The sequence below is a fragment of the Silurus aristotelis genome (genome assembly GCF_946808225.1).
Source record: "Silurus aristotelis genome assembly, chromosome: 11".
Lineage (NCBI taxonomy): Eukaryota > Metazoa > Chordata > Actinopteri > Siluriformes > Siluridae > Silurus > Silurus aristotelis.
In genome coordinates, this window is record NC_139584.1 from 13,257,886 (window position 1) to 13,281,429 (window position 23,544).

General features: G+C 35.8%; 2 protein-coding genes across 2 annotated transcripts; one reads left to right on the plus strand and one right to left on the minus strand.

Annotated features, from left to right (window-relative positions):
- Nucleotides 1–254: 254 nt before the first annotated feature.
- Nucleotides 255–17,379, minus strand: elapor1 (endosome-lysosome associated apoptosis and autophagy regulator 1). The gene is made up of 22 exons (XM_083553918.1): nt 16,553–17,379; nt 13,339–13,459; nt 11,276–11,456; nt 9,993–10,140; nt 9,312–9,392; nt 9,117–9,222; nt 8,678–8,827; nt 8,232–8,320; nt 7,759–7,936; nt 7,502–7,630; nt 7,037–7,127; nt 6,762–6,867; nt 6,368–6,505; nt 5,347–5,604; nt 4,978–5,151; nt 4,117–4,267; nt 3,931–4,024; nt 3,744–3,845; nt 3,380–3,506; nt 1,766–1,944; nt 1,126–1,288; nt 255–842 (listed from the first exon to the last, which is right to left on the minus strand). The coding sequence occupies exons 1-22, from the start codon at nt 16,673–16,675 to the stop codon at nt 774–776; spliced, it is 2,958 nt and encodes a 985-aa protein (XP_083410044.1). The 5' UTR covers nt 16,676–17,379; the 3' UTR covers nt 255–773.
- Nucleotides 17,380–18,438: 1,059 nt separating this feature from the next.
- On the plus strand, nt 18,439–21,521 carry cfap276 (cilia and flagella associated protein 276). The gene is made up of 5 exons (XM_083553949.1): nt 18,439–19,058; nt 19,141–19,254; nt 19,340–19,455; nt 19,554–19,651; nt 20,351–21,521. The coding sequence occupies exons 1-5, from the start codon at nt 18,966–18,968 to the stop codon at nt 20,419–20,421; spliced, it is 492 nt and encodes a 163-aa protein (XP_083410075.1). The 5' UTR covers nt 18,439–18,965; the 3' UTR covers nt 20,422–21,521.
- Nucleotides 21,522–23,544: the final 2,023 nt, after the last annotated feature.

A 23,544-nucleotide genomic window follows, 5' to 3' on the forward strand; every position in this document is an offset into this window, starting at 1 on the left:
CTGATAGGATTTCTAAGTTCATCAGTGGGGCTGCTAGATTAAAAATAATCTACCAACCAAAACTATTTTGGTGCCATTAGTGGGACTCTTGTATAGGCGTTAATTAGAGACCAGAGATGGTTCACCATTTGAATTAGATGTGGTCATATAGTAGTAGAAATAGATGAAAAAAGGTTGCACAAATTTTGTCAAAACAAAATGACCTATATTGGTGCACCCATACTTTTTTTTAAATAATAACCAAAAAGACATAATAAAAGTACAATACTTTTTATATAACTCACATTCTGTATAAAAAAAAAAAAATCAATACAAATGTATTGTCATTACATTAAAAGAAGTAGATATTAGAAGGTACACTGAAGTCATAGAAGGCCATCCTTTGCTGTACAAACAATGATGAAAATTGAACAAAAGTAAACATTTCTCAGGGAAGTCTTCATAGCTGCTAATCTTAACTGTACACAAACTAACAGATGTGACATGATGTAAACTGCATTACTGGACAAATAGCATTCGCCAAAGGCTATCTAGGTTTAGGAATATCTAAAACTCAAATAGCTTCTGAATTGAAAGATGGTCAAACAAAATTGCTTGTGCGCAATCAAAGAAATATCTTAAATAGCAAAAATCCAAATAGTGTTGGAACTGTTCCTATGAAATATGGATCTCTCCAATTTCCCTTGGTGGCACGGTTTTATATTTACTACAGGTACATCATGACTATAAGTATTCATAGATCAATTCCCATTGTCCATTGTTGACTTAAAGGTCTAGGTCATCTCCATCTCCATGCCTGAGGATGACTTCAAGGGGACAGAGTCAAAGCCATCTGATGATCTCTGCAAATAAACAAGGCCATCTAAATGTAACACTACATTAACACGATTATAAACAGTATATAACTTGTACATTTTAACATCGGAGTATTTGCATTTACAGTTGTCCATTGATCCAAAATTATTTCCAAGTTATATTAGAATTATTAGAAATATAATTTTAATTACCTTATGAAAAATGAGGACAATCAGTCTTCTGAATCTATAACTTACTCAATCATTGAAAATTCCTGTCAAATCATTATTATTTAGTCTGTACTATAGTGACTGTAGAAGAACATTTTACCTCTCTGGGGAAAGCTTTAATTTTGGAGAAAAATGATTTTTTGGTGAGGTAGATAAGGTCATCCTCTGCATCCTCTCCCTCCATAATGGCACAACTGTCGGCAGCAGGAAGATCACAATCTTTCGATTCTGCATTCATCAGCTTTGAGTACTTATACTCCAGCCTGTGGGTTGGATATGTATATATACACACATTTACACACAACATTTAAATTAGTAAGCAACTGGCTTTCCAATTATAGGTGAATGTGTTTATTAAGGTAGCAGTCAGGACTCTGTGTAGGTCACTGGAGTTCTTCTATAGCAACCTCGACATAGCTTTAGTCTTTAGTTCCATTGTAGGGAAATCTTAATGATATAGTATACAAAACCAATCTATATAACTTTGTGCCTAAAACATTTTGGCAACAGTGTGGGGAAGACACACATATGAGTGTGACAGTCAGGTGTAAGTGTATCTATTAGATTGTTTTCACAGAACTGAGTAAGTAAGCAAACTCTTCCAAACATGCTTAAATCAAATTAAACCCAAGAGTCCATTTTTTCCAGAGCTAAAAAACAGAGCTACATTGAATAGAAAAGAGATACTTCGTGGTAAGCAACATTGTAAGATTGAAACATTCTCTGATGCAAGCACTCACTTGCGTGTTCGTTTCCAGAAGTAGCAGCTGATGGTGATGAGCAGTATAGCTGCCACAGATCCAACAGAAACACCGAATTTGAGCCAGAAGTCCAAAGTGACACAAGCACTAACCTGTGGAGCTGGCAGAGAAACTCCACCTGTACATTTCAGAGGCTGCTGCCACACATAGGTAGTCCTCTGACAACACACACACACACACAAACACACACACACAAACACACACACACACACACACACACACACACACACACACCAAATGATTTAAAGCCTGGCTCTCAAAAATCTTGTTGGCATTTGGCATTTAGTGTAAAAAATAGATCCAAGTCTTATGATTCATTCATTAATTACTATTAATTTGTATACTATATAAAAAGGTACCATCTTTCTATTTATATCCAAGGTACATTAGGAAAATAAAAGCACAGTAATGAAAGAAAACTTAAAAAATAAAATAACTTTAAAATAAAACAAATAAACAAAAATGCATGTAATAATAATTAAATAATAATAGTAATAATAAAATCTTGCAAAAAGATTCTAACTTAAAACATACATTCCAAATATTTTGTGACATGTACCAGCATTTTGTAGCTGTTACTGAAGTTGTGCTGAGATCATGAAAAATCTAAATATTGTTCATCATTGTTCCAAAGTCAGGTAGGAGCATTTTCATGGGCTATATTATAAATGCAATTTAAACCAAAAAATAGTTAACCAGATACAATTTATGTAACATATGAAAAATAAATTAAACTCCTGTCTTCAAACTCTGAGATAAGGGTAGTTTTCTATCATCCTCAAAGCATAAACATAAAATTTAATAACAACATTGGAAAGCTTGGACAAACAAATATCAACATTCTACATGACTTGAAGCTTGAGAAAAAAAATGCTGTAGATAAAATAATGTGTACAAAACAGGAACAGTACAGCTATACAATACATTATAATGCATTGATATACTTGGACATTAAAAAGTCAGCAAGGATTTTATTATGACTTACATCAGATAATATTAGCATTAAGTATGCAGGCATTAGCCACCTACATGAAATGTCTAAATGTGCTTAATGCGTATTGTTCAATGCCGAATTTTCCTGTGTAAACAGGAACTGAAGGCCATCTAGAGGACTCATACGATGCATTTGTATGTCTGCACAGAAATTATCACTATTTAATATTTTACAATCGAAATTCAAGGTCAAAATGTTATGAACCAATTTTAAAAAGTGATCATTGATATTTTGATGCATTCTAAAAAAAAACATGTCTGATTTTAAAAAGCATATATAATTATAATGTCATTTTAATAAGCTCAAAATGTGGAGTTCATTACCATTTATTAGCTATTTAATTAGATTGCATAATAAGATCTGACCAAGCACTATTTAATTTAGAAGAATAATAAAGTTAAGTTTTTATTCAACTTGTGTTCACTTGCTTGTAATTGTCTAGGACTTAAGAATGTAACTTTGAAATATAGGTATTTTTGAGTTGTAAATGCAAATACTTTCAAATGTCTTCATTGGAATGCCAAAACCTTGCCACCTGGAAGTTTCTAGACCTCACTCTAAGGCAGTAAATGAGCAAATGTTTAGAGAATTAAACCTACCTGAATTCCACTGATACAGGCACTCACTATCTCTTTATAGTTTCTCTCAGAACAAAGAGAACAGGCATGCTGAGAACGCCACAGGAAGTGGAAGGAACAGCCATCACATGTTCCCTCTGTACAGTTACTGCAAAGAGATGTAGATGAGACAAAGCAGGAGAATTAAGAAGTAAAAGTAAACTCACAGTTCCTTGCTTTAACCAGAAGGTGTTGCTGTTCACAAGAATTTAGTTTATCAGCAGCAATTACACCACATTTGTGGATTACAGGAGATACTGTACAGCGCAACTGTTTTGTGTTCCTATGCTTGTAGCAGTTGGTCCAATGACTCAAACTGCCTGCATTTCATAACACTGCAGTGTACCTTGGTAAGGAAATCTGATTTATTGTCATCACTGTGGGATCACATCTGAGTCTGATGGAGGTTGTTCTGCCATTTTTACATGCCTGTGTAGTTTCATGTGCCCTGAATACACAAAATGAATGACAGAAACAAGATAAACAACAATTCTTTAGCTCAGTTCTTTAAACTGAACTGGTGCTCATCTTACCGATAGTAAAATATTATATCAGGCAGATCAGATCTTGAAGGAAAGGTACTCTCAGATGATGTAATGTGATCAAGTGTGGAGTCAGTGGTTATCCCTGTGTTTATAAAACACAAAATGAAAGCATTAGGCCATTATAAATAAGTGTTCAAGCGTAGAATTGTGTTTGTAAGTTCGTTTATAACTCACCAATCAATGTACTTCCAATAATAAAGGGTTGTGAAGACACCACACTCTGACCTCTGACTTCAGTAGGCACTATGATTGACTGGCAGATATAAGCATTTACCTCCTTCCTGCTCTCGGTTACATTATCAACACAGGAAGCCAAAACACGGCCCTGAGAATTCATAGATGGTGATTTAAAATGGTCAAAACCTCAAAAATCTGATAATATACTTTGGTGTTTTTCACATGTACAAATGTGCAAAAGTCACATTTGTCAATTTTCCAAAACAATCAGCACTTCCACACACAAGATAAAAACCGAAGAGTGGTATATCAAAAAATAATAATCATAATTTGAATTATGTATGTGATTTAAACATCATATAGGCAAACATTGGAAAAGTAAGGTAAAATGGTATAAAGAAAAATCTACTCACAAAAATGGCATACAAGGATTCTAGCTAATACTAGCAATAAAAATAAAAATAAAAAAATTATTTATTACAGTATTGTAAATTTTTAATTATTTTTTTTATCATAAATAGTTTGAATGATATCTTACTCGTATCTAACTATGAGAAATGTGAGCTGTTACTAGCAGTTAATTAGCCAGTTATCTTTTCAAAATGCTGCATTATGTAAGGTTCTTTCCTAGGTGTATAACTGATTATAAAATAATCATAGGCCAGTTTTAGTAAGACATGCAGCAACTAAAAAAATAAAAATTAAATTAAATTTCCTACTACCAAACAATAATACTTAAGATTAACTTTTTTAAGATTATATTCCATACATACATGCTGTAAAGTCAGGTGTTATAGTTAACAGCTGTAAAAACACATTGTTACAGCAAGTTAACGATCACCTAAACTTTAAATTTACCTTTGTGCCACACAGACCCACACTAAAATGATGCACATAACGAAGGCCTTTGCTGGTGAAGCGAGGGCTGCTCTGAAAGTGAGTAATATTGGCCAGTGGAGAGAAATCATAGTGCAGAGTTTCTTTTTTATACTGCATAGCCAAAGTACAGTCACTCACGCAGGCTGAACGGGCCTAGAAATAGGATGAAACAATTGTCAAATAAAATATCATAATATCAATACTTTTGTGAATACTGACCAACAATCGACATTTCAGCAATATGCTATGCATTTTATGTCTGTTGTAATCAAATTTAGCACATAGTACCAACAAGTCTTCACTTCTACTGAAAATCAAGTGATAGAAAAAGCGTTTATCAGTGTTTACATCATTGCTTTTGGTATTTGGTCCACATGGGATGCAGGCTTCGACTCCCAGAGGCTGCTCAGGCCTTATAATGGTGTTTGGTGGACAACCCTTGCATACTCCAGTGCCTTTTAACATGTAGTGTCCCGGAGGACAGGGGACGCAGTCTTTCTCAGAGGAGTGTACTGCACACTGTCGACACTGAGAGGCCACTCCACCAATCACATTAGTAATGTGAATAGAGTAGATCTTAGCAAAGTCTGAGCTGTACTGCCTCTCCTGCAAACAGACAAATATTTATTATTCAAAAGTAATACTTTCCATTCAGGTTCCATTAAATGGCTCTATTATTTAAATTAAGAAATCATGAGCTTTAGCATTTAGACTTGTACTACCACAGTGTTATCAAAACTTCAATCTGATTAGTAAAACACGTTGACACAGTTTCAGGGTTATATTAATGCACTTGTTCTAAATTGTTATCATTCTATAGTAACAACCCATTTACAAGAACATATTTAATAATACTATTTGTTGTTATTGACCGAGAGCACACAGAAGTTAAATCAGCAGTAGACTCGGTGGTAGTAGTAAGTGCTTTATAAAGTTCACTGCAGTGCAACACTGCAATCTGTCATGACTTCTAATAGCTGCAATAACATAAATGATAACAGATGCTAGCTCGGCTCATATACTTTACAGAAACACAACATTCAATGTACACAATTATTATTCATTTGTAATGCACAAATAAATAATGAAACAATGATCTAATTAAGTACATGTTCCTTCTAATTGTGTTCATTAATACATAACAGATTGCCACCTTCGAGGCATTACAACACTTCAGGACTTACTATAACAGGAAAATTATTAACTTCAGCTTATATATCATGCCAGTTGGCAATTTTTTGTGTAAAATGAATTGATGTATGAAAGTATATGTACACATATTGAGCAATCTTTACAATCTCATATGTAACTTGTTACAAATATACATATTTTAATAAAAATTATCTGTATTATCTTTTGCTGCTCTTACCACATGGTTAGCCTCTGAGCGTTGAAAGCTCCAGGTAAAGCCTACAGTGAGATTGCTCTTAATAAGGTAAGAATATGACTGTTTCCCAATGGTGCCTTTCCAGGTCTCCACCACACGACTGTTCCATTCATTCAAACCCTGTGACCACACACACACGACCACACACACACACACACACACACACATGGCATTTAAACTGCATTTCTATTTGCATTACTTAACAAGAAAAGTGTTGGCAAAGGTGGAATAGTCCCTGACTTGAAGTAAGCCGGTCAAGTATTAGTTAAACAAATATATGTAGATAAGTATGTAACACAAAATGCTTAGTGGAATATTTTGAAAATAATTGTGCTTTACCCTTGTATGACTTGTATAAAAAAAAGTTTGTACTTACAGTCATGAAGTGAAGGGCACAGTCAGCTGTGCACTTGGTCTCAAAGACAAATGTGATTCTAGAAAGTTCTGCACTCTCACTATCTTTATGCATGGAGTTGGGCAATCTGAGCAAGACAGAGATATGAAAAATATGAAGATAAGAAACTTTCACCTTTGCAGAAGAAAACTTCAAACATGAGCAGTTAACACTGCTTAGGTAATGTCCATAGTTTATACATGTTAATTGAATACATGTGGAATATTAGAAAGGAATTTGTATGTTCGATTTCTTACCTATAACCAGGGACAGTGAGTGTTAGCAGCATGAAGTCTGAATCCAAATCTCCAGGTGTGGTGTAAATGTACTCACCAGCTACTTCCCATCCTGATGCCACAGAGCAAAATTTTAATAACAATACGGCAAAACAACTGATAAAATATAAAGACAATTCTCTGCATCCCAAACTGGAATTGAGCATATAATATTTATATAATATAATAATATAATTTGAATTATATTTTTCAGAATTAGATAGCATGTGAGCTGATTTAAATAAATGTCTTTTTTTTTTTATTCAACTGTCTGCCTTTTTACTTATTACTGGTACATTTCTCCCTTCAGTGTTTAATCGCTGACTGACTATGGCTACAAGGCTTTTGTTAATAAATCTAATAGTGTTTAATTCACAGACTGTGAGGGTCAATTAATTGCAAACAACATGTGTTTGGTCCAGATGTACACCATAAGGCTTTGTTTACCTGTGCTCCTCTGAGTGCCACTAAACTCTCGTCTGTAGACTGAACTGTTCATGTTGCTGGGCATCCTGTTCCACCACTTATACTCAAAACCCACCACTGGCTCAGTTCCAACAGGACACTTCGAACATTCTGGAAACAACAGAATCTTAATCTGTGTACATTAGGTCGATTTCTTTCATTCTATTCTATCGGTTTAACTTCCACTTAAAAATGTAATTTACAATTGAGGCATGTGGTGTACTGTTTGTGTACTGCACCTGTTCCATTGGAATAGGAGCCTTGTGGACAAGGTTGGCAAACAGAAGAATTGTCAGTGAAGAATCCAGGATTACATGGAGGACAGGTCTGCAACTCCCCCGAGGCTGGAAGTTTTACCGCTCCCTCTACATTCTCTATGCAGATCTTTGGTTCAATCCATTTATACATCAACTGTGTCTATTAAAATACAAGGAGAGAAAAGTACATGAAAAGAAACAAGATTACATATGAATGTTCAATACAATGTACAACCAAGTGCAGAGTTGTGAAGCAGTGCATTGTATGAAGTAATGTATTTTATACCATCTACTGTCTACTATCTACTTTACATTACTGTATAGATGTATTGTACTGTTTATATAATGTAGAGCACCCCACTGAATATGTAAGGTTTACTTGGAATAGTTGAATATTTAACATTGGATTTCTTATAGGACAAAATGTTTCATATGATTTTGTCATTCAACAATACCTGTCCTTTGGAATCACAAGGAGTGTGAGTGTAAAAGTAATCAGTAGATTTGCAGGGTGTCCTCTTTTGACATGTTCCTGACCCAATCCCTAGATGCATAGGAAAAAGCCAGCACACACATAAATCACACATTTAGATCTAGTGATAGCACACACACACACACACACACACACACACACACACACACACACACACACACACAGCAGCTAACTAGGCACAACGGTTAGCTACTTTGCTACGCTGTAACCCATTTCCATATCCATTACACATTATAGGCGTGAGTACTTGCACATATGTAATTGTCATAATAGCTATAATACCACAAAGACATTCTTATCTGTTTCTCAAAGGGAAGTAATAAAAACATTTGCATTTTGGGTTAACCACATCTAGTCATGGGAATATCACTTGTATGTAAGTATGTTAAACATTAAAACAACACATACCTGAATATTTATCTTCGTCACACTGCTGGCATGCTAAAGCTCCCTTATTGGAGTAGGTGTTAACTGGACAGGGGGTGCAGTGGGCAGCCCCAGGTTTAGCACTGTATGTGCCAGGCTTACAGTGGAAACATTCGGATGTGTACGCAACCCCTGTGGTAAATAGATCAAGTGTTGGAAAGATGCAATTCTATTGATTTATTTACACTTAAGAAGGTTTAACACTGAAGAAGGCAGAAAATGAATACTGACAATTTTAAATTGAATTAACTGAAATTTCATTGAGAAATGTAATAAAACCGGCAGTGTTTTCAGATTGACAGTGTTTTGATTAAACATTATCTGCATATAGACCATTTTTATTATCAGATTTTGCACATTTTGTGGCAAATGAGATTACGATGATAATGATGATGATGATGATGATAAATTGTGTATAAACCTGAGATAATGATGTCCTTCAGCAGAACTGGTTTAACAGCCCTGCCAGATAGAGAGAACCCAGTTGTTCTCCAGTATAGAACATTGTTCCCCTTATTCAATTTGACCTTTTGTTAGAGAACACAGGACAAAATCAGCATCAGCTTCAAAATTGAACGCGTGGAAAGTGGAAGATGTGCCTTACAATCACACTTACAAAGTGATACTCCCAGTCATTCTCAGAAACCTTCATCCAGCGACTCTGAGAATCAGTAGACTGGCACTGGTCATTCTGAACCTGCCAACCCATACAAATAGGACACAAATTGGAAAAAATACAATCAGAATATGTTGATAAACAAAGCATTATACACTATAAGGCCAAAAGTATGTGCACTACCAGCCATCAAACCCTTATGAGTTTCTTATTATTATCCATTTCCAAAATCATGGGCATTAACATAGAATTTGCCTCCTCTTTCTGCTACTACACCATGAAATATTCTTTAAAGCATTTTCACAAGCTTTTGAGCATATCTTTGGGGATTTGTACTCATTTAGCCACAAGATCATTAGTGAAGTCAGGCACTGAAATTGAGCATATAGTCTTGGAATGCAGAAGGTGTTGTAGTTTATCTTAAAGAGGTTAAGGTTACACAGTTACACTGGCATTAAATGCAAAATGATTCTCAGCAATCACAAACATAAGAATAAGAGTCAATTTACACAAGTCCTAAAAAATGCTGAAAATCTAAATGTTTCAGCAATGTTTGATGTCAAATCATTACAAAATACACTGCCAAAGTACAAGAGACAAAAATGGCCTTAAAGGTCTGGGATGCAATGCAGTTGATAATGGCTGGCTACATTTGACATTTGTACATAGAACAATACTTACATAGAATTCAAAGAAGATGCTATTATCAGGATATATGTACTGGAAAGTAACTGAGCCAGGTTGTTTGAGATTTACAGCATATGACAGTGTGGAGCTGCACTCGTCTGTGTTAGAGGATATGTAGTCCCCTTTAGGAGTCCAAGTAGAACTGGACCACAAAAAAAAAAAAACACACAAACAAAAAGTATATAGGTTTATATTAATTTACATATTGTTAGCATTTCCACATTCAAATCTATTTCGCAGGGACTTGTTTGGAGGATGCTTTATATGACAAATTCAGAGAGCATGACATTATTTAGCACAGAAAAACATGTAATCAAAGCTTTGTGTAAGGTGATGTTTATTTAACGTTAATAGAATGAGTCTCAGGTGTCCATGCTTTTAAAAGATCAGTAAGCTACCCACCACTGGAGAGCTTTTAGGGCAGAGGGGTTTGTGGTAATGTGATTGAGTTGGGCTTTTTTTTCGTATTAAATTAAAAACTTAAGGCGTTTAAGGCAACAAATGCTTATAAATTATTGGTGAACAGAATTTGTCCCACTGGTGTCACACACGATTAAATGTAACAGTTAATGTTTAATAAACAAAGCACAATGTATTGTTTGGTAATAATGAATATTACAATCATTGGGAAATGGTTGTGGAAAAAGAGAAATGAAACACTTCATGACAAACTGCTATAGGAAAATAATCTAATTTGAGATGGCTACAGTATTGTGGATTCTTTTCTTAAAACAGCATACCTTACTTATGTTTTATTCTTTATTTATTTGCTATAATATTTGAATATAATATATGAAATAAGCAATACCTTTTGATACCTTCTAAAAACCACTAATAATAATAATAATAATCAATATACATGCATGGAAAACAACACTAAAAAGTAATTATTGGTCTACAATTGATCTTCTTCTTCTTTCGGCTGCACCCTTTAGGGGTTGCCACAGCGGCTCATCCTTCATCTACATCTACGTCCTCTACAGCTGCCTCTTTTAACCCAACTACCTGCATGTCTTCCCTCATCATATCTATAAACTTCCTCTTTGGACTTTCTCTTTTCCTTTCTCCTGGTGGCTTCATCCTCAGCATTCTCCTACATCTCAACATCTTCAGCTCTGCTACCTCCAGCTCCACCGCCTGTCTTTTACTCAATGACACTGTCTCTAAACCATACAACATAGCAGGTCTCAGCACAGTCCTATAAACTTTCCCTTTCATGCTTGCAAATGATCTACAATAGATACAGCTTGAGGAAAATCCCCATTTCTGCTACTCACTTTTTGCAGTTAGTGTAGAGGTTTCCTATATCCATATTGATGCCATGGCTGATAAAGCCAGCAGGTAAGGTGTCCCACTCATCAAAGGCCACTCCTGTACCAAGGGAGTAGGTCCCTGCTGCACACTTCTGACACTCCTGTGTCTTCATGTCCAGATATTCACCTTCCTTACAGGAAAATGCTGTAAACAGGTAATAATAGTTTGTGTGGTTTCAGTATATTTAGTATATACAGTGGTGTGAAAAAGTGTCCTGGTTTCTTATTTGTTTGCATGTTGATCACACTTTAATGTTTTAGATCATCAAACTAATTTAAATATTAGTAAAAGATAATACAAGTAAACATAATGCAGTTTTTAATTGAGGGAAAACAAAATCCAAAACTACATGGCCCTGTGTAAAAAAGTGTTTGCCCCCTAAACATAATAACTGTTTGGGACACCCTTAGCAGCAACAACTGCAATCAAGTGTTTGCGATAACTTGCAATGAGTCTGTTACAGTGCTGTGGAGGAATTTTGGTCCAGTCATATATGCCTAATTGTTGTAATTCAGCCACATTGGAGGGTTTTCGAGCATGAACCGCCTTTTTAAGGTCATGCCACAGCATCTCAATTGGATTCAGGTCAGGACTTTGACTAGGCCACTCCAAAGTCTTCATTTTTATTTATTTGTTAGCTTCAGCTTGAGGTCACAAACAGATGGCCGGACATTCTCCTTCAGGAATTTTTGGTAAACAGCAGAATTCATGGTTCCATTTATCACAGCAAGTCTTCCAGGTCCTGAACCAGCAAAAAAGCTCCATACATCACACTATGACCACCATATTTTACGGTTGGTATGATGTATTTTTTCTAAAATACGGTGTTACTTTTACACCAGACTTAATGGGACACACCTTCCAAATAGTTCAACTTTTGTCTCGTCAGTCCACAGAGTATTTACCCAAAAGTCTTGGGGATCATAAAGATGTTTTCTGGCAAAACTGAGACGAGCCTTTATGTTCTTTTTGCTCAGCAGCGGTTTTTGTCTTGGAACTCTCCCATGCAGACCATTTTTACCCAGTCTCTTTCTTATGGTGGAGTCCTGAACACTGACCCTAACTGAGTGAGGATTGCAGTTCTTTGGATGATGTTGTTGTGGGGTCTTTTGTGAGCTCTTGGATGAGTCGTCCCTATGCTCTTAGGGTAATTTTGGTCGGCCGGCCACTGCTGGAAAGATTCTTCACTGTTCCATGTTTTTGCCATTTGTGATTAATGGCTCTCACTGTGGTTCACTGGAGTCCCAAAGCTTTAGAAATGGCTTTATAACCTTTTCCAGACTGATAGATCTCAATTACTTTCTTTCTTATTTGTTTCTGAATTTCTTTGGATCTCAGCATGATGTCTAGCATTTGATGATCTTTTGGTCTACTTCACTTTGTCAGGCAGGTCCTAAAAGATTTCTTGATTGCGAACCCGGTGAGGCCTGGGTGTGGCTGGAGAAATTGAACTCAGGTGTGATAAACCACAGTTTTAAACACTTTTTCACACAGGGCCATGTAGTTTTTGATTTTGTTTTCTCTCAATAAAAAAACCCTTCAATTAAAAACAGCATGTTGTGTTCACTTGTTATATTTTACTAATATTTAAATTAGTTGATGATCTAAAACATTAAAGTGATAAACATGCAAAAAATTAAGATATATATAATAGATTTTAGCTTTACAGCTTCAGGCTTCACCAAACAAAGGAGCAAATAAGGGTTTTTTTAAATACTACCTAGGGGCTGTGTATGGCACAGTGTATGGTTCCACCTTTTCTGGGGGACACCTAATGTACCTCTCAACATTTTACCTGCTTGTAAGACATACTACTGTATTTTCATGAGCTGCATGTTAAACTGTTACACAAAAAATAACCTCAAAGTTTTTTTAGGATTTCTTTAAAACCCTTTCTAATATTGAATCCTTCAGTTGTAGGATTCTTTATATTTCAACTTTTATGCATTAAGATGTTTAGTTTGAATGGTAATTATCGTATGGCACATGAATACTGGAACAAAACACTGTAAAGCCTTATACTCACTGCAGTGCGTTCCTTTAACCGGGTCAGGGAAGCCTGTGCATGTGTCAGGCTTGTTGGGTATTGCCACTCTCCATCTGGACCCCAGAACATCACAGTCTGTGTACTCAAAGTGGTAATCTGACTGCGATAACACCACAAAAACACATGCCCTTTCATTATAGGATGATGAGATGAATGCAAATGGAAAAGAAAGGCAAGTGGTGTGCTACATTTAGGCTGTATCTGAAACAAAACTAATTTATTGTGTCAGTCAACTAAGATAGACATGCAGGTGTCATTACTGTCATTGGCAATGTTTCTTTTACTTCTTACTGTGAAAATCTGTATTTGATCATTTACAGGTGATGACTGGTAAACCATTGTCTGTGGCTCTCAGATACATCCCTGCATGTTTAATTATTCAACCCCCTTTTTAAATACAGGGTCGGATCAATATTTACACAGGCATCTGCCGCACCCTTTTGACAACCACCTTCGACTAGGATGTTTAATTCCCAGTCCCTACAAGCTGCTTAACAGGAATATTTACTCACCACATTGGTGAGGGAGACACTGATAAAGCAGATTCTTAAACAAACGTGCTATTCTATTCCACGTAAATATAAATATTTGCAAACACTATTAACTAGTTACTTCAAAATAACCTTCTTGAGTTTTAATAGAGTGCTTCATTAGATGCATGTTGTCCACTCCTCAGAACATTTACACAAGTCTTTGAGTAACAGTGGGGCAGCTTATCAACATGCACTTATCCAAAGCCGACAGAATTCCACCTGGTTTAAGACTAGACCACAAAAACCAAGCACAGAACATTCAAGCACCCCATGTGAAGCAGAACTAGATTAATAGTTAACAAAATAGAAGAGGCACAGGAAAAACGTTTCTTCATGGAAAATGTTTCTAATTAGTGATGCTACATTAGTTCTGCATGATAACACAGAAGAAACAAACTATAAATACACATATTAAAAAGAAAGAAAATAAAGAGGCATTTAATTTTATCAGTCAGGCTTAAAGTCTTGTGTATAGCACTAATCCTGGCATCCATATTATTCTGATAAATCCAAGGCAACAGGACAGAGTGACCCATGTTTCTATGGTGTTTCTGCCTACAATGTCTCCTCTCCTGGGCCAAATGCAAGGTCTTTTAACCTTCGTGAAAGTACAGGGGGAATAACATAATAAATGCATCAAACTGCACTGTGCTGTGCTTGTCATGTAGAGCCAGTTAAAAATGATAAAGATACAACACCTTTATTTTAACAGGACTTGGTTTTAAACCATGATTTGACTGTTTCTCGGTAACCAGATGTCAATTTCGCACAGGTTCATACGAAACCATTATGCTTATCATCTTCTGATAAGATTCACAGACTGCCAGTTTTCACACTGCTCATGCACACCAAGTTTAACTTAGTTAAGCTCAGTTATGGCTGCTCAGGAGGAAATGCAAATTGAAATTAGTTTTGCATTTGCTCTTTGATGCATAATTGTTCCAATCATGAACATACATACATTTTTTGTTCTTTCGCATTGCTGTGATTCTAATAATTATATATATTTTTTAATCTTTCATATGATATTCAAACTCTCTTTGCACTGTAGTGTGCAATCATATGATCAACTCCCTAATTCTAAGTAAACACCAGTTGAAAAAACTAAAGCACATAAACATGAGAACAGAAGGCAAAATGCTCATGCTGTCCAATGCTGTGAAATCATCTATTTATCATATTCACAGACATTATGTCCAGTTAATATGGTATATTATAAATGTTTTAGTCATGTCATTATGTAGGTGCCTGTATAAATAGCCCTGGTATACACAGTATGTCTCTGCATCAAGCAGAAGAAATTCAACTAACAGGGCCAGAGAGAGAACTCTTCAGTAAAGACTCTTCTGTGTTATTCTAGAAACAGATTTGAGTCTGCATCCTTAACTAAAAATTAGCTTTTTTTGTCCATATTTATAGTACTGGTAGAGCAACAGCAGATCATTTATTCATGCAATTAGGAAACAAGAAAATGGCACGTTGAATATCCAGCACATTTGCAGCTGCTCCCATGATTTTTTTTAACATACACACACACACACACACACACACACACACACACACACACACACACACACACACACACACACACATACATATATATATATATATCTCAGACATACAGATAAGAGCCTTAGAAACAAATCAATACTATAATAGGTCCCACAGCGCAGATGTGGCATTGTCTAGGATCAATTAAAGTTCAAATTTTATCAAGTTCATGGCACGTGGCAAGAAAAGTCACATGCAACCAGCATTATATAAAAGGACAGCAGAACAAGCAAAGATAAAAAATATAATGAACCATTTGCCATTTGTATAATTTTTAGCTTCACAAAGTTGAATAAAGGAATTATTAAGAGTTTGTAGAGAGGTTCTTAGTTCAAAGAAGCCCATGAATGAAAAGAAAACAGTCAATTGTAGGATTTGACCTTTACATTTTCTTTTTTTTAATTCTAAATGGACAACTAAAGTACCTGCAAGGTTCTGGATCAAACTTTTTATTGTAAGAATGTAAATGAGACAAGCTTTTTGGTCTTTAATGACCCTAATGATGCATGCTTACAATAAAAAAAACCTTCAGATGTTGGAATATTTCAAACACAGTAATGGGGGTAAATTTAATAGATGACAGTTAGGATAGTTCAGTTTCACTTTACATTTTATTGTTTATAAAAAGAAAGGGTTAAGAAGTGAACAGGACAGTTTGGTCGGAAATAAGAACAGATCTGATTTGCACTTTTGTTTAAATAAAATAAAACACATCCTATCATTATTAAACTATCAGATTCTGAAAACTAACCAGAAAATGTCAGAGAAAAAAGACATCAAGCAAAGATACTATGATTTAAACTTTAAATCATAGTATCTTTGCTTGATGTCTTCTTTCTTTGACATTTTCTGGTTAGTTTTCACAGACAGAATCTGATAGTTTATTAATGATAGGATGTGTTTTCATTTTAAAGGATGTGCTAAACTGCAGTGAAGCATATTCCTGACCTGACAACAATTTACCACCAAACATGCTGTCCAAAGATGTGCAAAGTTTGTGCTCCGTTTATATAAGTTTGTAACTAAGAATCACTCAGTGAAATCTTAAAAAAAAATAAAAAGCAGTAAAAAGTTGACTGTGACTTGTAGCTATGATGTGGTGTTCTTACCTCCTTGCAGCTGGGCAGCTCCCTCGCTTCCAGCGCGTCTAATAAGAGGAGTGTTAGAAATACTGCCGAAGCGCACAAACTGCACCGGAAAATAAGTGTCAATTGTAAATGACTCAGTAACATCGTTGCAAAATATGCACATAAATAAGCAGAAATGGCTTGCGTGTGAATCCGATAAGCTTGTGAGTGAGGCGTCCTGTCAGTCTGTCACCGTGACAGCTGTTAGTTTGACTGCGGTGCGGCTGCCGCGCGCTCTTTATTTGCGCTCCGGGACTCCAAGATGTGACTCCCTGCTGCTGCTGGACCCTGTGCTCACTTCACTCCACTCCACTTCACTTCCTAGACTAATCCCCAAAAACCACACAGACCCCGAATTTAACTGCAGATATGAGCAACCTGGGAAGGTTTGGGATTTAACCGCAATTATTACCAGACACAGATAAATATCATTCATTGTTCCTGTTTGCATGCTGTTTTTTTTAGCAACTGTTTAAAGTAAAGAAAACAACAGAATAAACAAACATACAAGCTCAAAAATAATCAACCACATTGATATGCACTTAATGACAACTTCAATAACACAAGTAGTCCCAATTCATGCAATTCAATCAGCCAATCATGTAGCAGCAGCTTAGTGCATAAGGTTATCATGAAGGTAAAGGAAACAGTAATTACTCTTTGAGTGACCAACAATTGAAAAATATATTGCTATTTCCTATATACAAGCCCATTTTCTGTTGATTTATTCACCTTTCCTGATGCACAATCAGTGTGGTTAGTACCCAGATTAGCTACATAGAGTTATTATTGCCCAGTGTTTAGCAGTTGGAACTGCAACTGGTAATAGTAATATAAGAAAATAGTAATAGTGGCCCACTAGGAAAAGAAGCATGCTGCCCCATGGACATGTTAAAGAGAAATTTAACAAAACATGTAGCCAGTGAAAGTCATTGTTTTATATCATATAATCATAAGACTAATATAGGGAACTAAAGTGTGTCTAGGATGTACAGAACCACTTCTGTAGTGAAATATATTTCAAAGAGAAATAGTATTATTCATTTAATCAGAAATGTGTGCACAAGAGTGACCTTGTTTTTTATGCAAAGTCTGTGGGAAAAAAAAGAAGAAAAAAGTGTCCCTTTTTTATGCAGATTTAGAAATAAAGTTGGACTGGGTGTCTTGCAGAAACCTGTTCAGGTTTACATACAAAATAATTGCTCAAAACGGCACAATATCTGCTCAAAATTCGCTGTTAGCATGTTTTCTAGATGGCTGTATACCCCGAAAATACTATAGTGCCACATAAAGATTTAAAGCTAAGTATTTCTAAATATCATTCTCCTCACCAATAGCTATACACACTAGACATTGTTCTTTTTTCAGTCTTCAGTACTTTCGATTAAACTATGATAAATGTGGCCTCCAATTCCACTTCATGACTGACAGGCGTGGAACCTGGTGGTGTTGTAGACCATATGAAACTGTTTCTTGCTATAAGCAATAAATACACTGACTGGTGGGGCCCTTGGACCACCAGTATAAAAATGTTGAGTGATAAATGTAGAAAAAAGAGAAACAGTTCGAAAAGACTAATAAGATATAAATAGTAATTTAATGTATTTAGGGACGGTGCTGTGAGGATTGGGCAGCAGTCGAAGGCGGGGGCCTGCTTAGACTGCTGCCCCCGCGACCCGAATTACGGATAAGCGGAAGAAAATGAATGAATGAATGAATGAATGAATGTATTTAGTCAATCTGTAGAAATGGAAAAACTAAGAATTGGTCTGTTAAAATTCAAAACCTCATAGACTACCACATTAATTTTTTTCTGAGTTATAGAAAATTTAGTAAGAATCTTAACAAGCACTATGTGTTACTATTTTACAGTAACCAGATTACTGCGGTTTCAGGCTGTATTACTCAAATACGAATTAAATATATACATGTAAATCATACAAATACAGGGAGGACAGAATTATCTTGGATAAAGCAAAATATTATTAAGAGTACTTTATTATTCCCAAAGGGAAATTGTATTTTTCCACATATCCTAGCTTGTCAGAAAGTTGAGACCAGAGCGCACTATCAGCCATGGTATGGTTGGTAAACTTGATCAATGGCCCAAACGTGGCAGCTTGGTGGTGCTGGGGCTTGAATCCCTGACCTTATGATAAAAACAATCAGTATGATGTGGTTATATTAATATATAGATCTGTATCTGTTTTATTCAGTATAGAAACAGGATGCTTCTAGATAATGTGACATTAACGCAGGCCACCACACAGCGGCGCTGCTGAGAAGAGTTGTTGATTTTTCGTTCTTTTTTTTTGTTGTTAGTTTTTTTACGGTCTCGTAGCAACGGTTGAAAAGACAACAACGCCAAACTTTTCCGTTTTATTTGTGGAGAAGCATGTCCAACAGAACTGCAGCAATGCCTCGAGACCCGTATCCTTTCCCCAAATACGAGAATGGTCACACTTTTACCGGAAGGAAACCATGCCAGGTAACCTTTTTTCATTAAGTCCTCGTTTAACTTAACTGAATTGCTCTGGGGACAACTAATGTGCGTTTGTGATCATGTCCAGAAACTGCCTTTCACTAAGCCCACACACATCGCACAGCAAAAGGAGCCGTGGAGCCGTTTAAACGACAGTCTGACTTTATCCAGCATGAGGAGAAGTGTCCTGTTCTATAAAGTGGTGAGCAGGTCCGGATCCATGTTTAACACCACGCAGTGTTTGTACACAAATGGCTCACGCGTGCAACGTGTTCTTTTTGTTCAAGGCGCCTCAAGACAGCCTGGACCTCCATCTCAGCGCTGTGTATGATAATCACGTGGATTTTCTTCGTAATAAGAATGAAATTTTGCTCCAGAGAGAGACTGTGGTGGGAGATCGTGGGTGAGGATAATATGCATTGAAAAATAGTGGTGATACTAATTTTAGTATTTAAAAAAATAAATAAATAAAAAAAAAAAGCATGCATTGTTTTATTCCAGGGTTAACCAAGAAGATGCACCAAAAGATGACTGTATGAAATTAAATGTGTGGGTAAACCCCCAGAAAGCGTCTATTTACAGCACAGAGGGAGCGATAGGTAAGAAACATTTTACATTTCACTGTGGGCTCAAAATCTTAGACCAGGGCTCCCAAAACACCAGTCCGCATAGAAAGTATATGAACGTTTTTATTTTTTATTTCATTGCGGTTTACAGTTTGCAATGTTTTATTAAACTGTTTCAATGACAGCAGGTCATGAGTTCAAATTCCAACACTATCACCACCAAGCTGTAACTGCTGGGCCCCTGAGCAAGTCCCTTAATCCTTAAATTGTATTTAAAAAAAAATAAAAAATTGCAAGTCTGCTAAATGCTTTAAATGTTTCGGTCGCAGTTATTTTCTAAGCATCGATAATCTAAGCTCCCACTGATTCTGCATTATGGTAAATTGAGTTGCATTTTCATTATATATATAAACAATTAAGTCAAACAATTTAGTCATCGGGATGTCATGTCTACAAAAAAAATAAAAAATAAAAAAAATGTCGAGTGAAACTGGTACGTGATGCTGTTGTATGGTGAGAGCTATCTATGCATGTCCAGCAGGTGGCAGTGATGTAATGTCTTGGCAAAATGTTGGGGAGCGCTGGGGTCAAAAAACACAAAGAACAAATTACCGACGTCGCCATCTTGGTTTTAACAGTTTCATGTACTCGTTGGATGTATTCCTGTGGGTAGAAACCCAGCATATAAACTAACCGTCTTAAAACCTTGCACGATTTTCCCCCTCCTTTTAGAGTCTCACCACATCGCTTCTACAAACCAAGGCTACTCCAGGAAACATGATGGTGGATTTTACTCAACTTGACGCCCAAAGCTGCAGCCTTTTCACTCCAACTCACACCAAATGAGTACTGGTGAAATAAATGTACACAATGAAAAAAAAAAAATCGAAATTGATCCAAAGAAATTACGTTCTTTTAATAGTCACTTTAATTTCGAAATGGATGTAATACACACGGGTAGTTCATTGTAGTTAGCGAATACATCCCTAAGTTTAGCCAAAGCTAACTCCAGGGACACACACACGCAAAGCTTTGGGAGTTTGTTGAAGATCAGAATCGCCTCTATACTCATAGACCAGACAGGAAAACATGGAGGAAACATCTCCAAAATCCCACCGGCGCTAGTATATCTGATCAATTCATCATTTCTAACCACAATCTCCATTGCGGTGCCCTGAAGCAGCTCAAATACACGCGCATCGCCACAGCGGGCTAACGGGGCTTTTCTTATCATTTCTGAATCCGTGCAGGGCAATGACACGGACCAGATCAAATAAGATCACGGTGTAGGTTTTTAAATATAATTCTAATTAAAGAAACATTCACTCTCTCACGTTCACACACACAAACATACACACAAACACTCACCCGCACATTCACACAGCTCAAGCACTCATCACACTCATCCAACAGCTCTCATGCATTAAGGGTTTGCTTCCGGGTAAGCAGGTTTTATAGTGCACGGTTCAACTAGGGACACAAATAATAAACAGTGCCTCCTTGTGGTCATGATGGGGTATACACGATATAATGACTGCTACTTTCTAGTTAGTTACTTTCTTTAGTACTATTACTGATTACAATAATATACTATATTATTGAAAATATATGCTTCTTGGTTTTTGGTATGGTTTGAGTTTTTTTTGTTTATAAATCTTGTGACCAGGTGACTAGATTTGATCATGAATATAAGTCTATTACAAAAGAAATTTAATTTGTTTATTAGTTTAATGTTAGGTTTAGGGGTTTTAGTTGTTGTTGTTGACACAAAAACTATAATTGGGCATTTCACTGCAAAGTTGAAAAGTTTTAAAATGGCATAATGTAATTTCCATTGTGTTTTTGAGTCGTGTATGATTAATACAATTAAACAAAATCTAATAAAATGCAAAGAAAAAAGTCATTTCATCCTTATAATGTCTGTTTATGAATAGGCCAAAGGAAATTATTCTTTATACTTTAACATTCCTTATCTTTGACTCATTGTTTATTTCTTTAAGTACATACTTCGTCATGATTTGAAAGGAAAGTTTATAGGACTGTGGTGAGACATTGCGATGTTGTATGGTTTGGAGACAGTGGAATTAAGTAAAAGACAGGAGGTGGAGCTGGAGGTAGCAGAGCTGAAGATGTTGAGGTTTTCGTTGGGAGTGACGAGGATGGACAGGATTAGAAATAAGTTTATTAGAGGGACAGCCCATGTAGGACGTTTTGGAGACAAGGTGAGGGAGGCGAGATTGAGATGGTTTGGACATGTGCAGAGGATGGACATGGGGTATATCGGTAGACGAATGCTGAGGATGGAGCCGCCAGGAAGGAGAAAAAGAGGAAGACCAAAGAGGTGGTTCATGGATGAATGGTGAAGGAACACATGCAGGTAGTTGGTTTAAAAGAGACAGATGTAGAGGACAGGTTAGTTTGGAGACAGATGGTCTGCTGTGGCGACCCCTAATGGGAGAAGCCAAAAGAAGAAGAAGATAATTTGTGGAAAAACTATGAAAATAAATCTACTAATAAACTAAACCTGTAAAAGTGCACAGTTTGTAATGCTATATTCACCATGACTTTATATCAAATATATTTTAAATAAAAATAAATAATAATATATGCTTCTCAGCACAGCCTTTTCTTGTCTTGAAATTTGACAAAGGGCAATATGTAATATTTAGTGGTAGAATGTATCCTAACACTATTTTCTTTGCTCTTTTTACATCTCTATATTTGCAAAATGGAATCAGGAGTCCATATTGTTTGTTGGATGTTTGTTGAAGGGGAAGAGCTAATCTGGGATTGCGTTCCAGTTTAATCTTTGGTGATTTAATTAGATTGCAAACAACGACTTAAATCCCGTTCCAACACCTAAGATTAACACGTGGTGCTTTAGGGGTTTCTTTAGGAAAATGTGCTAAAAGCAGATTGACAATTTGTTTGAATGTGTGTGTGTTCTGTAGAAACAGAGTCTATTACAACTGCAATATTTTATAGTAAATAAAATTGACTAATTGCAATTTTCATGGGACATATTTCATATATCGCAAGTTTTCAAATAATTTTTTTTTATTCCATTCCAAAAATGCAAAAACACAAACATAAAACTTTTAAATAAAAAAAAAAATCTATATACAGATTGTGCATAAGTACATATAGTAAATATAGTATAATACCATTAGAGATGTTATACAACAATGCACATTATATAAATGAGAAGTGCACAGTAGTGCCTGTAGCAGCAGTAAGATTAGTGTATAATGATTCTTAGTCCTTAACAGCTAGGAAGTATAAATGACTGGAATTAGTTTGAATGTTTTGTCCTACCATCACAAATATTATTTATACTTATTTATACTAAAAAGCTTATATCTTTTTTTTTACTTCCAGTTGAAGTAATCCTCCAATCCTGTTGACTAAATACACAAATACATACTCTTCCTTTGTTGGTCTGTATGTTGTTCTGTTGTTGCTGTTACTGTTTTAAAGCTGTTTAATCTGCTGTTTTGACACTTTGAAATGTCACCGATAAAACAATGAGAGAGTCAGAAGTCAAGTGAGTGAGTAGAGTCATTTGTCTAATCAGTCTAAACAGTTTCCTGAATAAAAGTGCTACAACTAACACAGGGCAACATGAGACATCAGACATTTATATACACAAAGACTCTACAATATCTCTATTGTATACTAATATGGGATTGCGTTCCAGGTTAATCTTTAGTATAGACAAATAGATGAATAAACAATGCATAGCTTTCATTTCCACTGGACAATGTAAAGAATCCAGCTGCAATATGTATTTAAAAAAAAAATTGTGTGCAGCCCTTAGATGTACCTAATATATACATATATATCAACAAAAACACTGTATGGTCAAAAGTATGTGGAAAACTGACTATTAAACACTTTGTAATTGTGTCCATATACTTTTGACCATA

Excerpts from the sequence above, each read along its gene's own strand:
- elapor1 (XM_083553918.1), bottom strand. The coding sequence starts at position 16,675 with ATGTTACTGAGTCATTTACAATTGACACTTATTTTCCGGTGCAGTTTG. Across the intron at positions 9,393-9,992 it reads GCATCTTCTTTGAATTCTAT|GTTCAGAATGACCAGTGCCA; the intron begins GTAAGTATTGTT and ends ATGGGTTGGCAG. Across the intron at positions 6,506-6,761 it reads GTGCCCTTCACTTCATGACT|GGTTTGAATGAATGGAACAG; the intron begins GTAAGTACAAAC and ends GTGTGGTCACAG.
- cfap276 (XM_083553949.1), top strand. The coding sequence starts at position 18,966 with ATGTCCAACAGAACTGCAGCAATGCCTCGAGACCCGTATCCTTTCCCC. Across the intron at positions 19,059-19,140 it reads CCGGAAGGAAACCATGCCAG|AAACTGCCTTTCACTAAGCC; the intron begins GTAACCTTTTTT and ends GATCATGTCCAG. Across the intron at positions 19,255-19,339 it reads GTGTCCTGTTCTATAAAGTG|GCGCCTCAAGACAGCCTGGA; the intron begins GTGAGCAGGTCC and ends TTTTTGTTCAAG.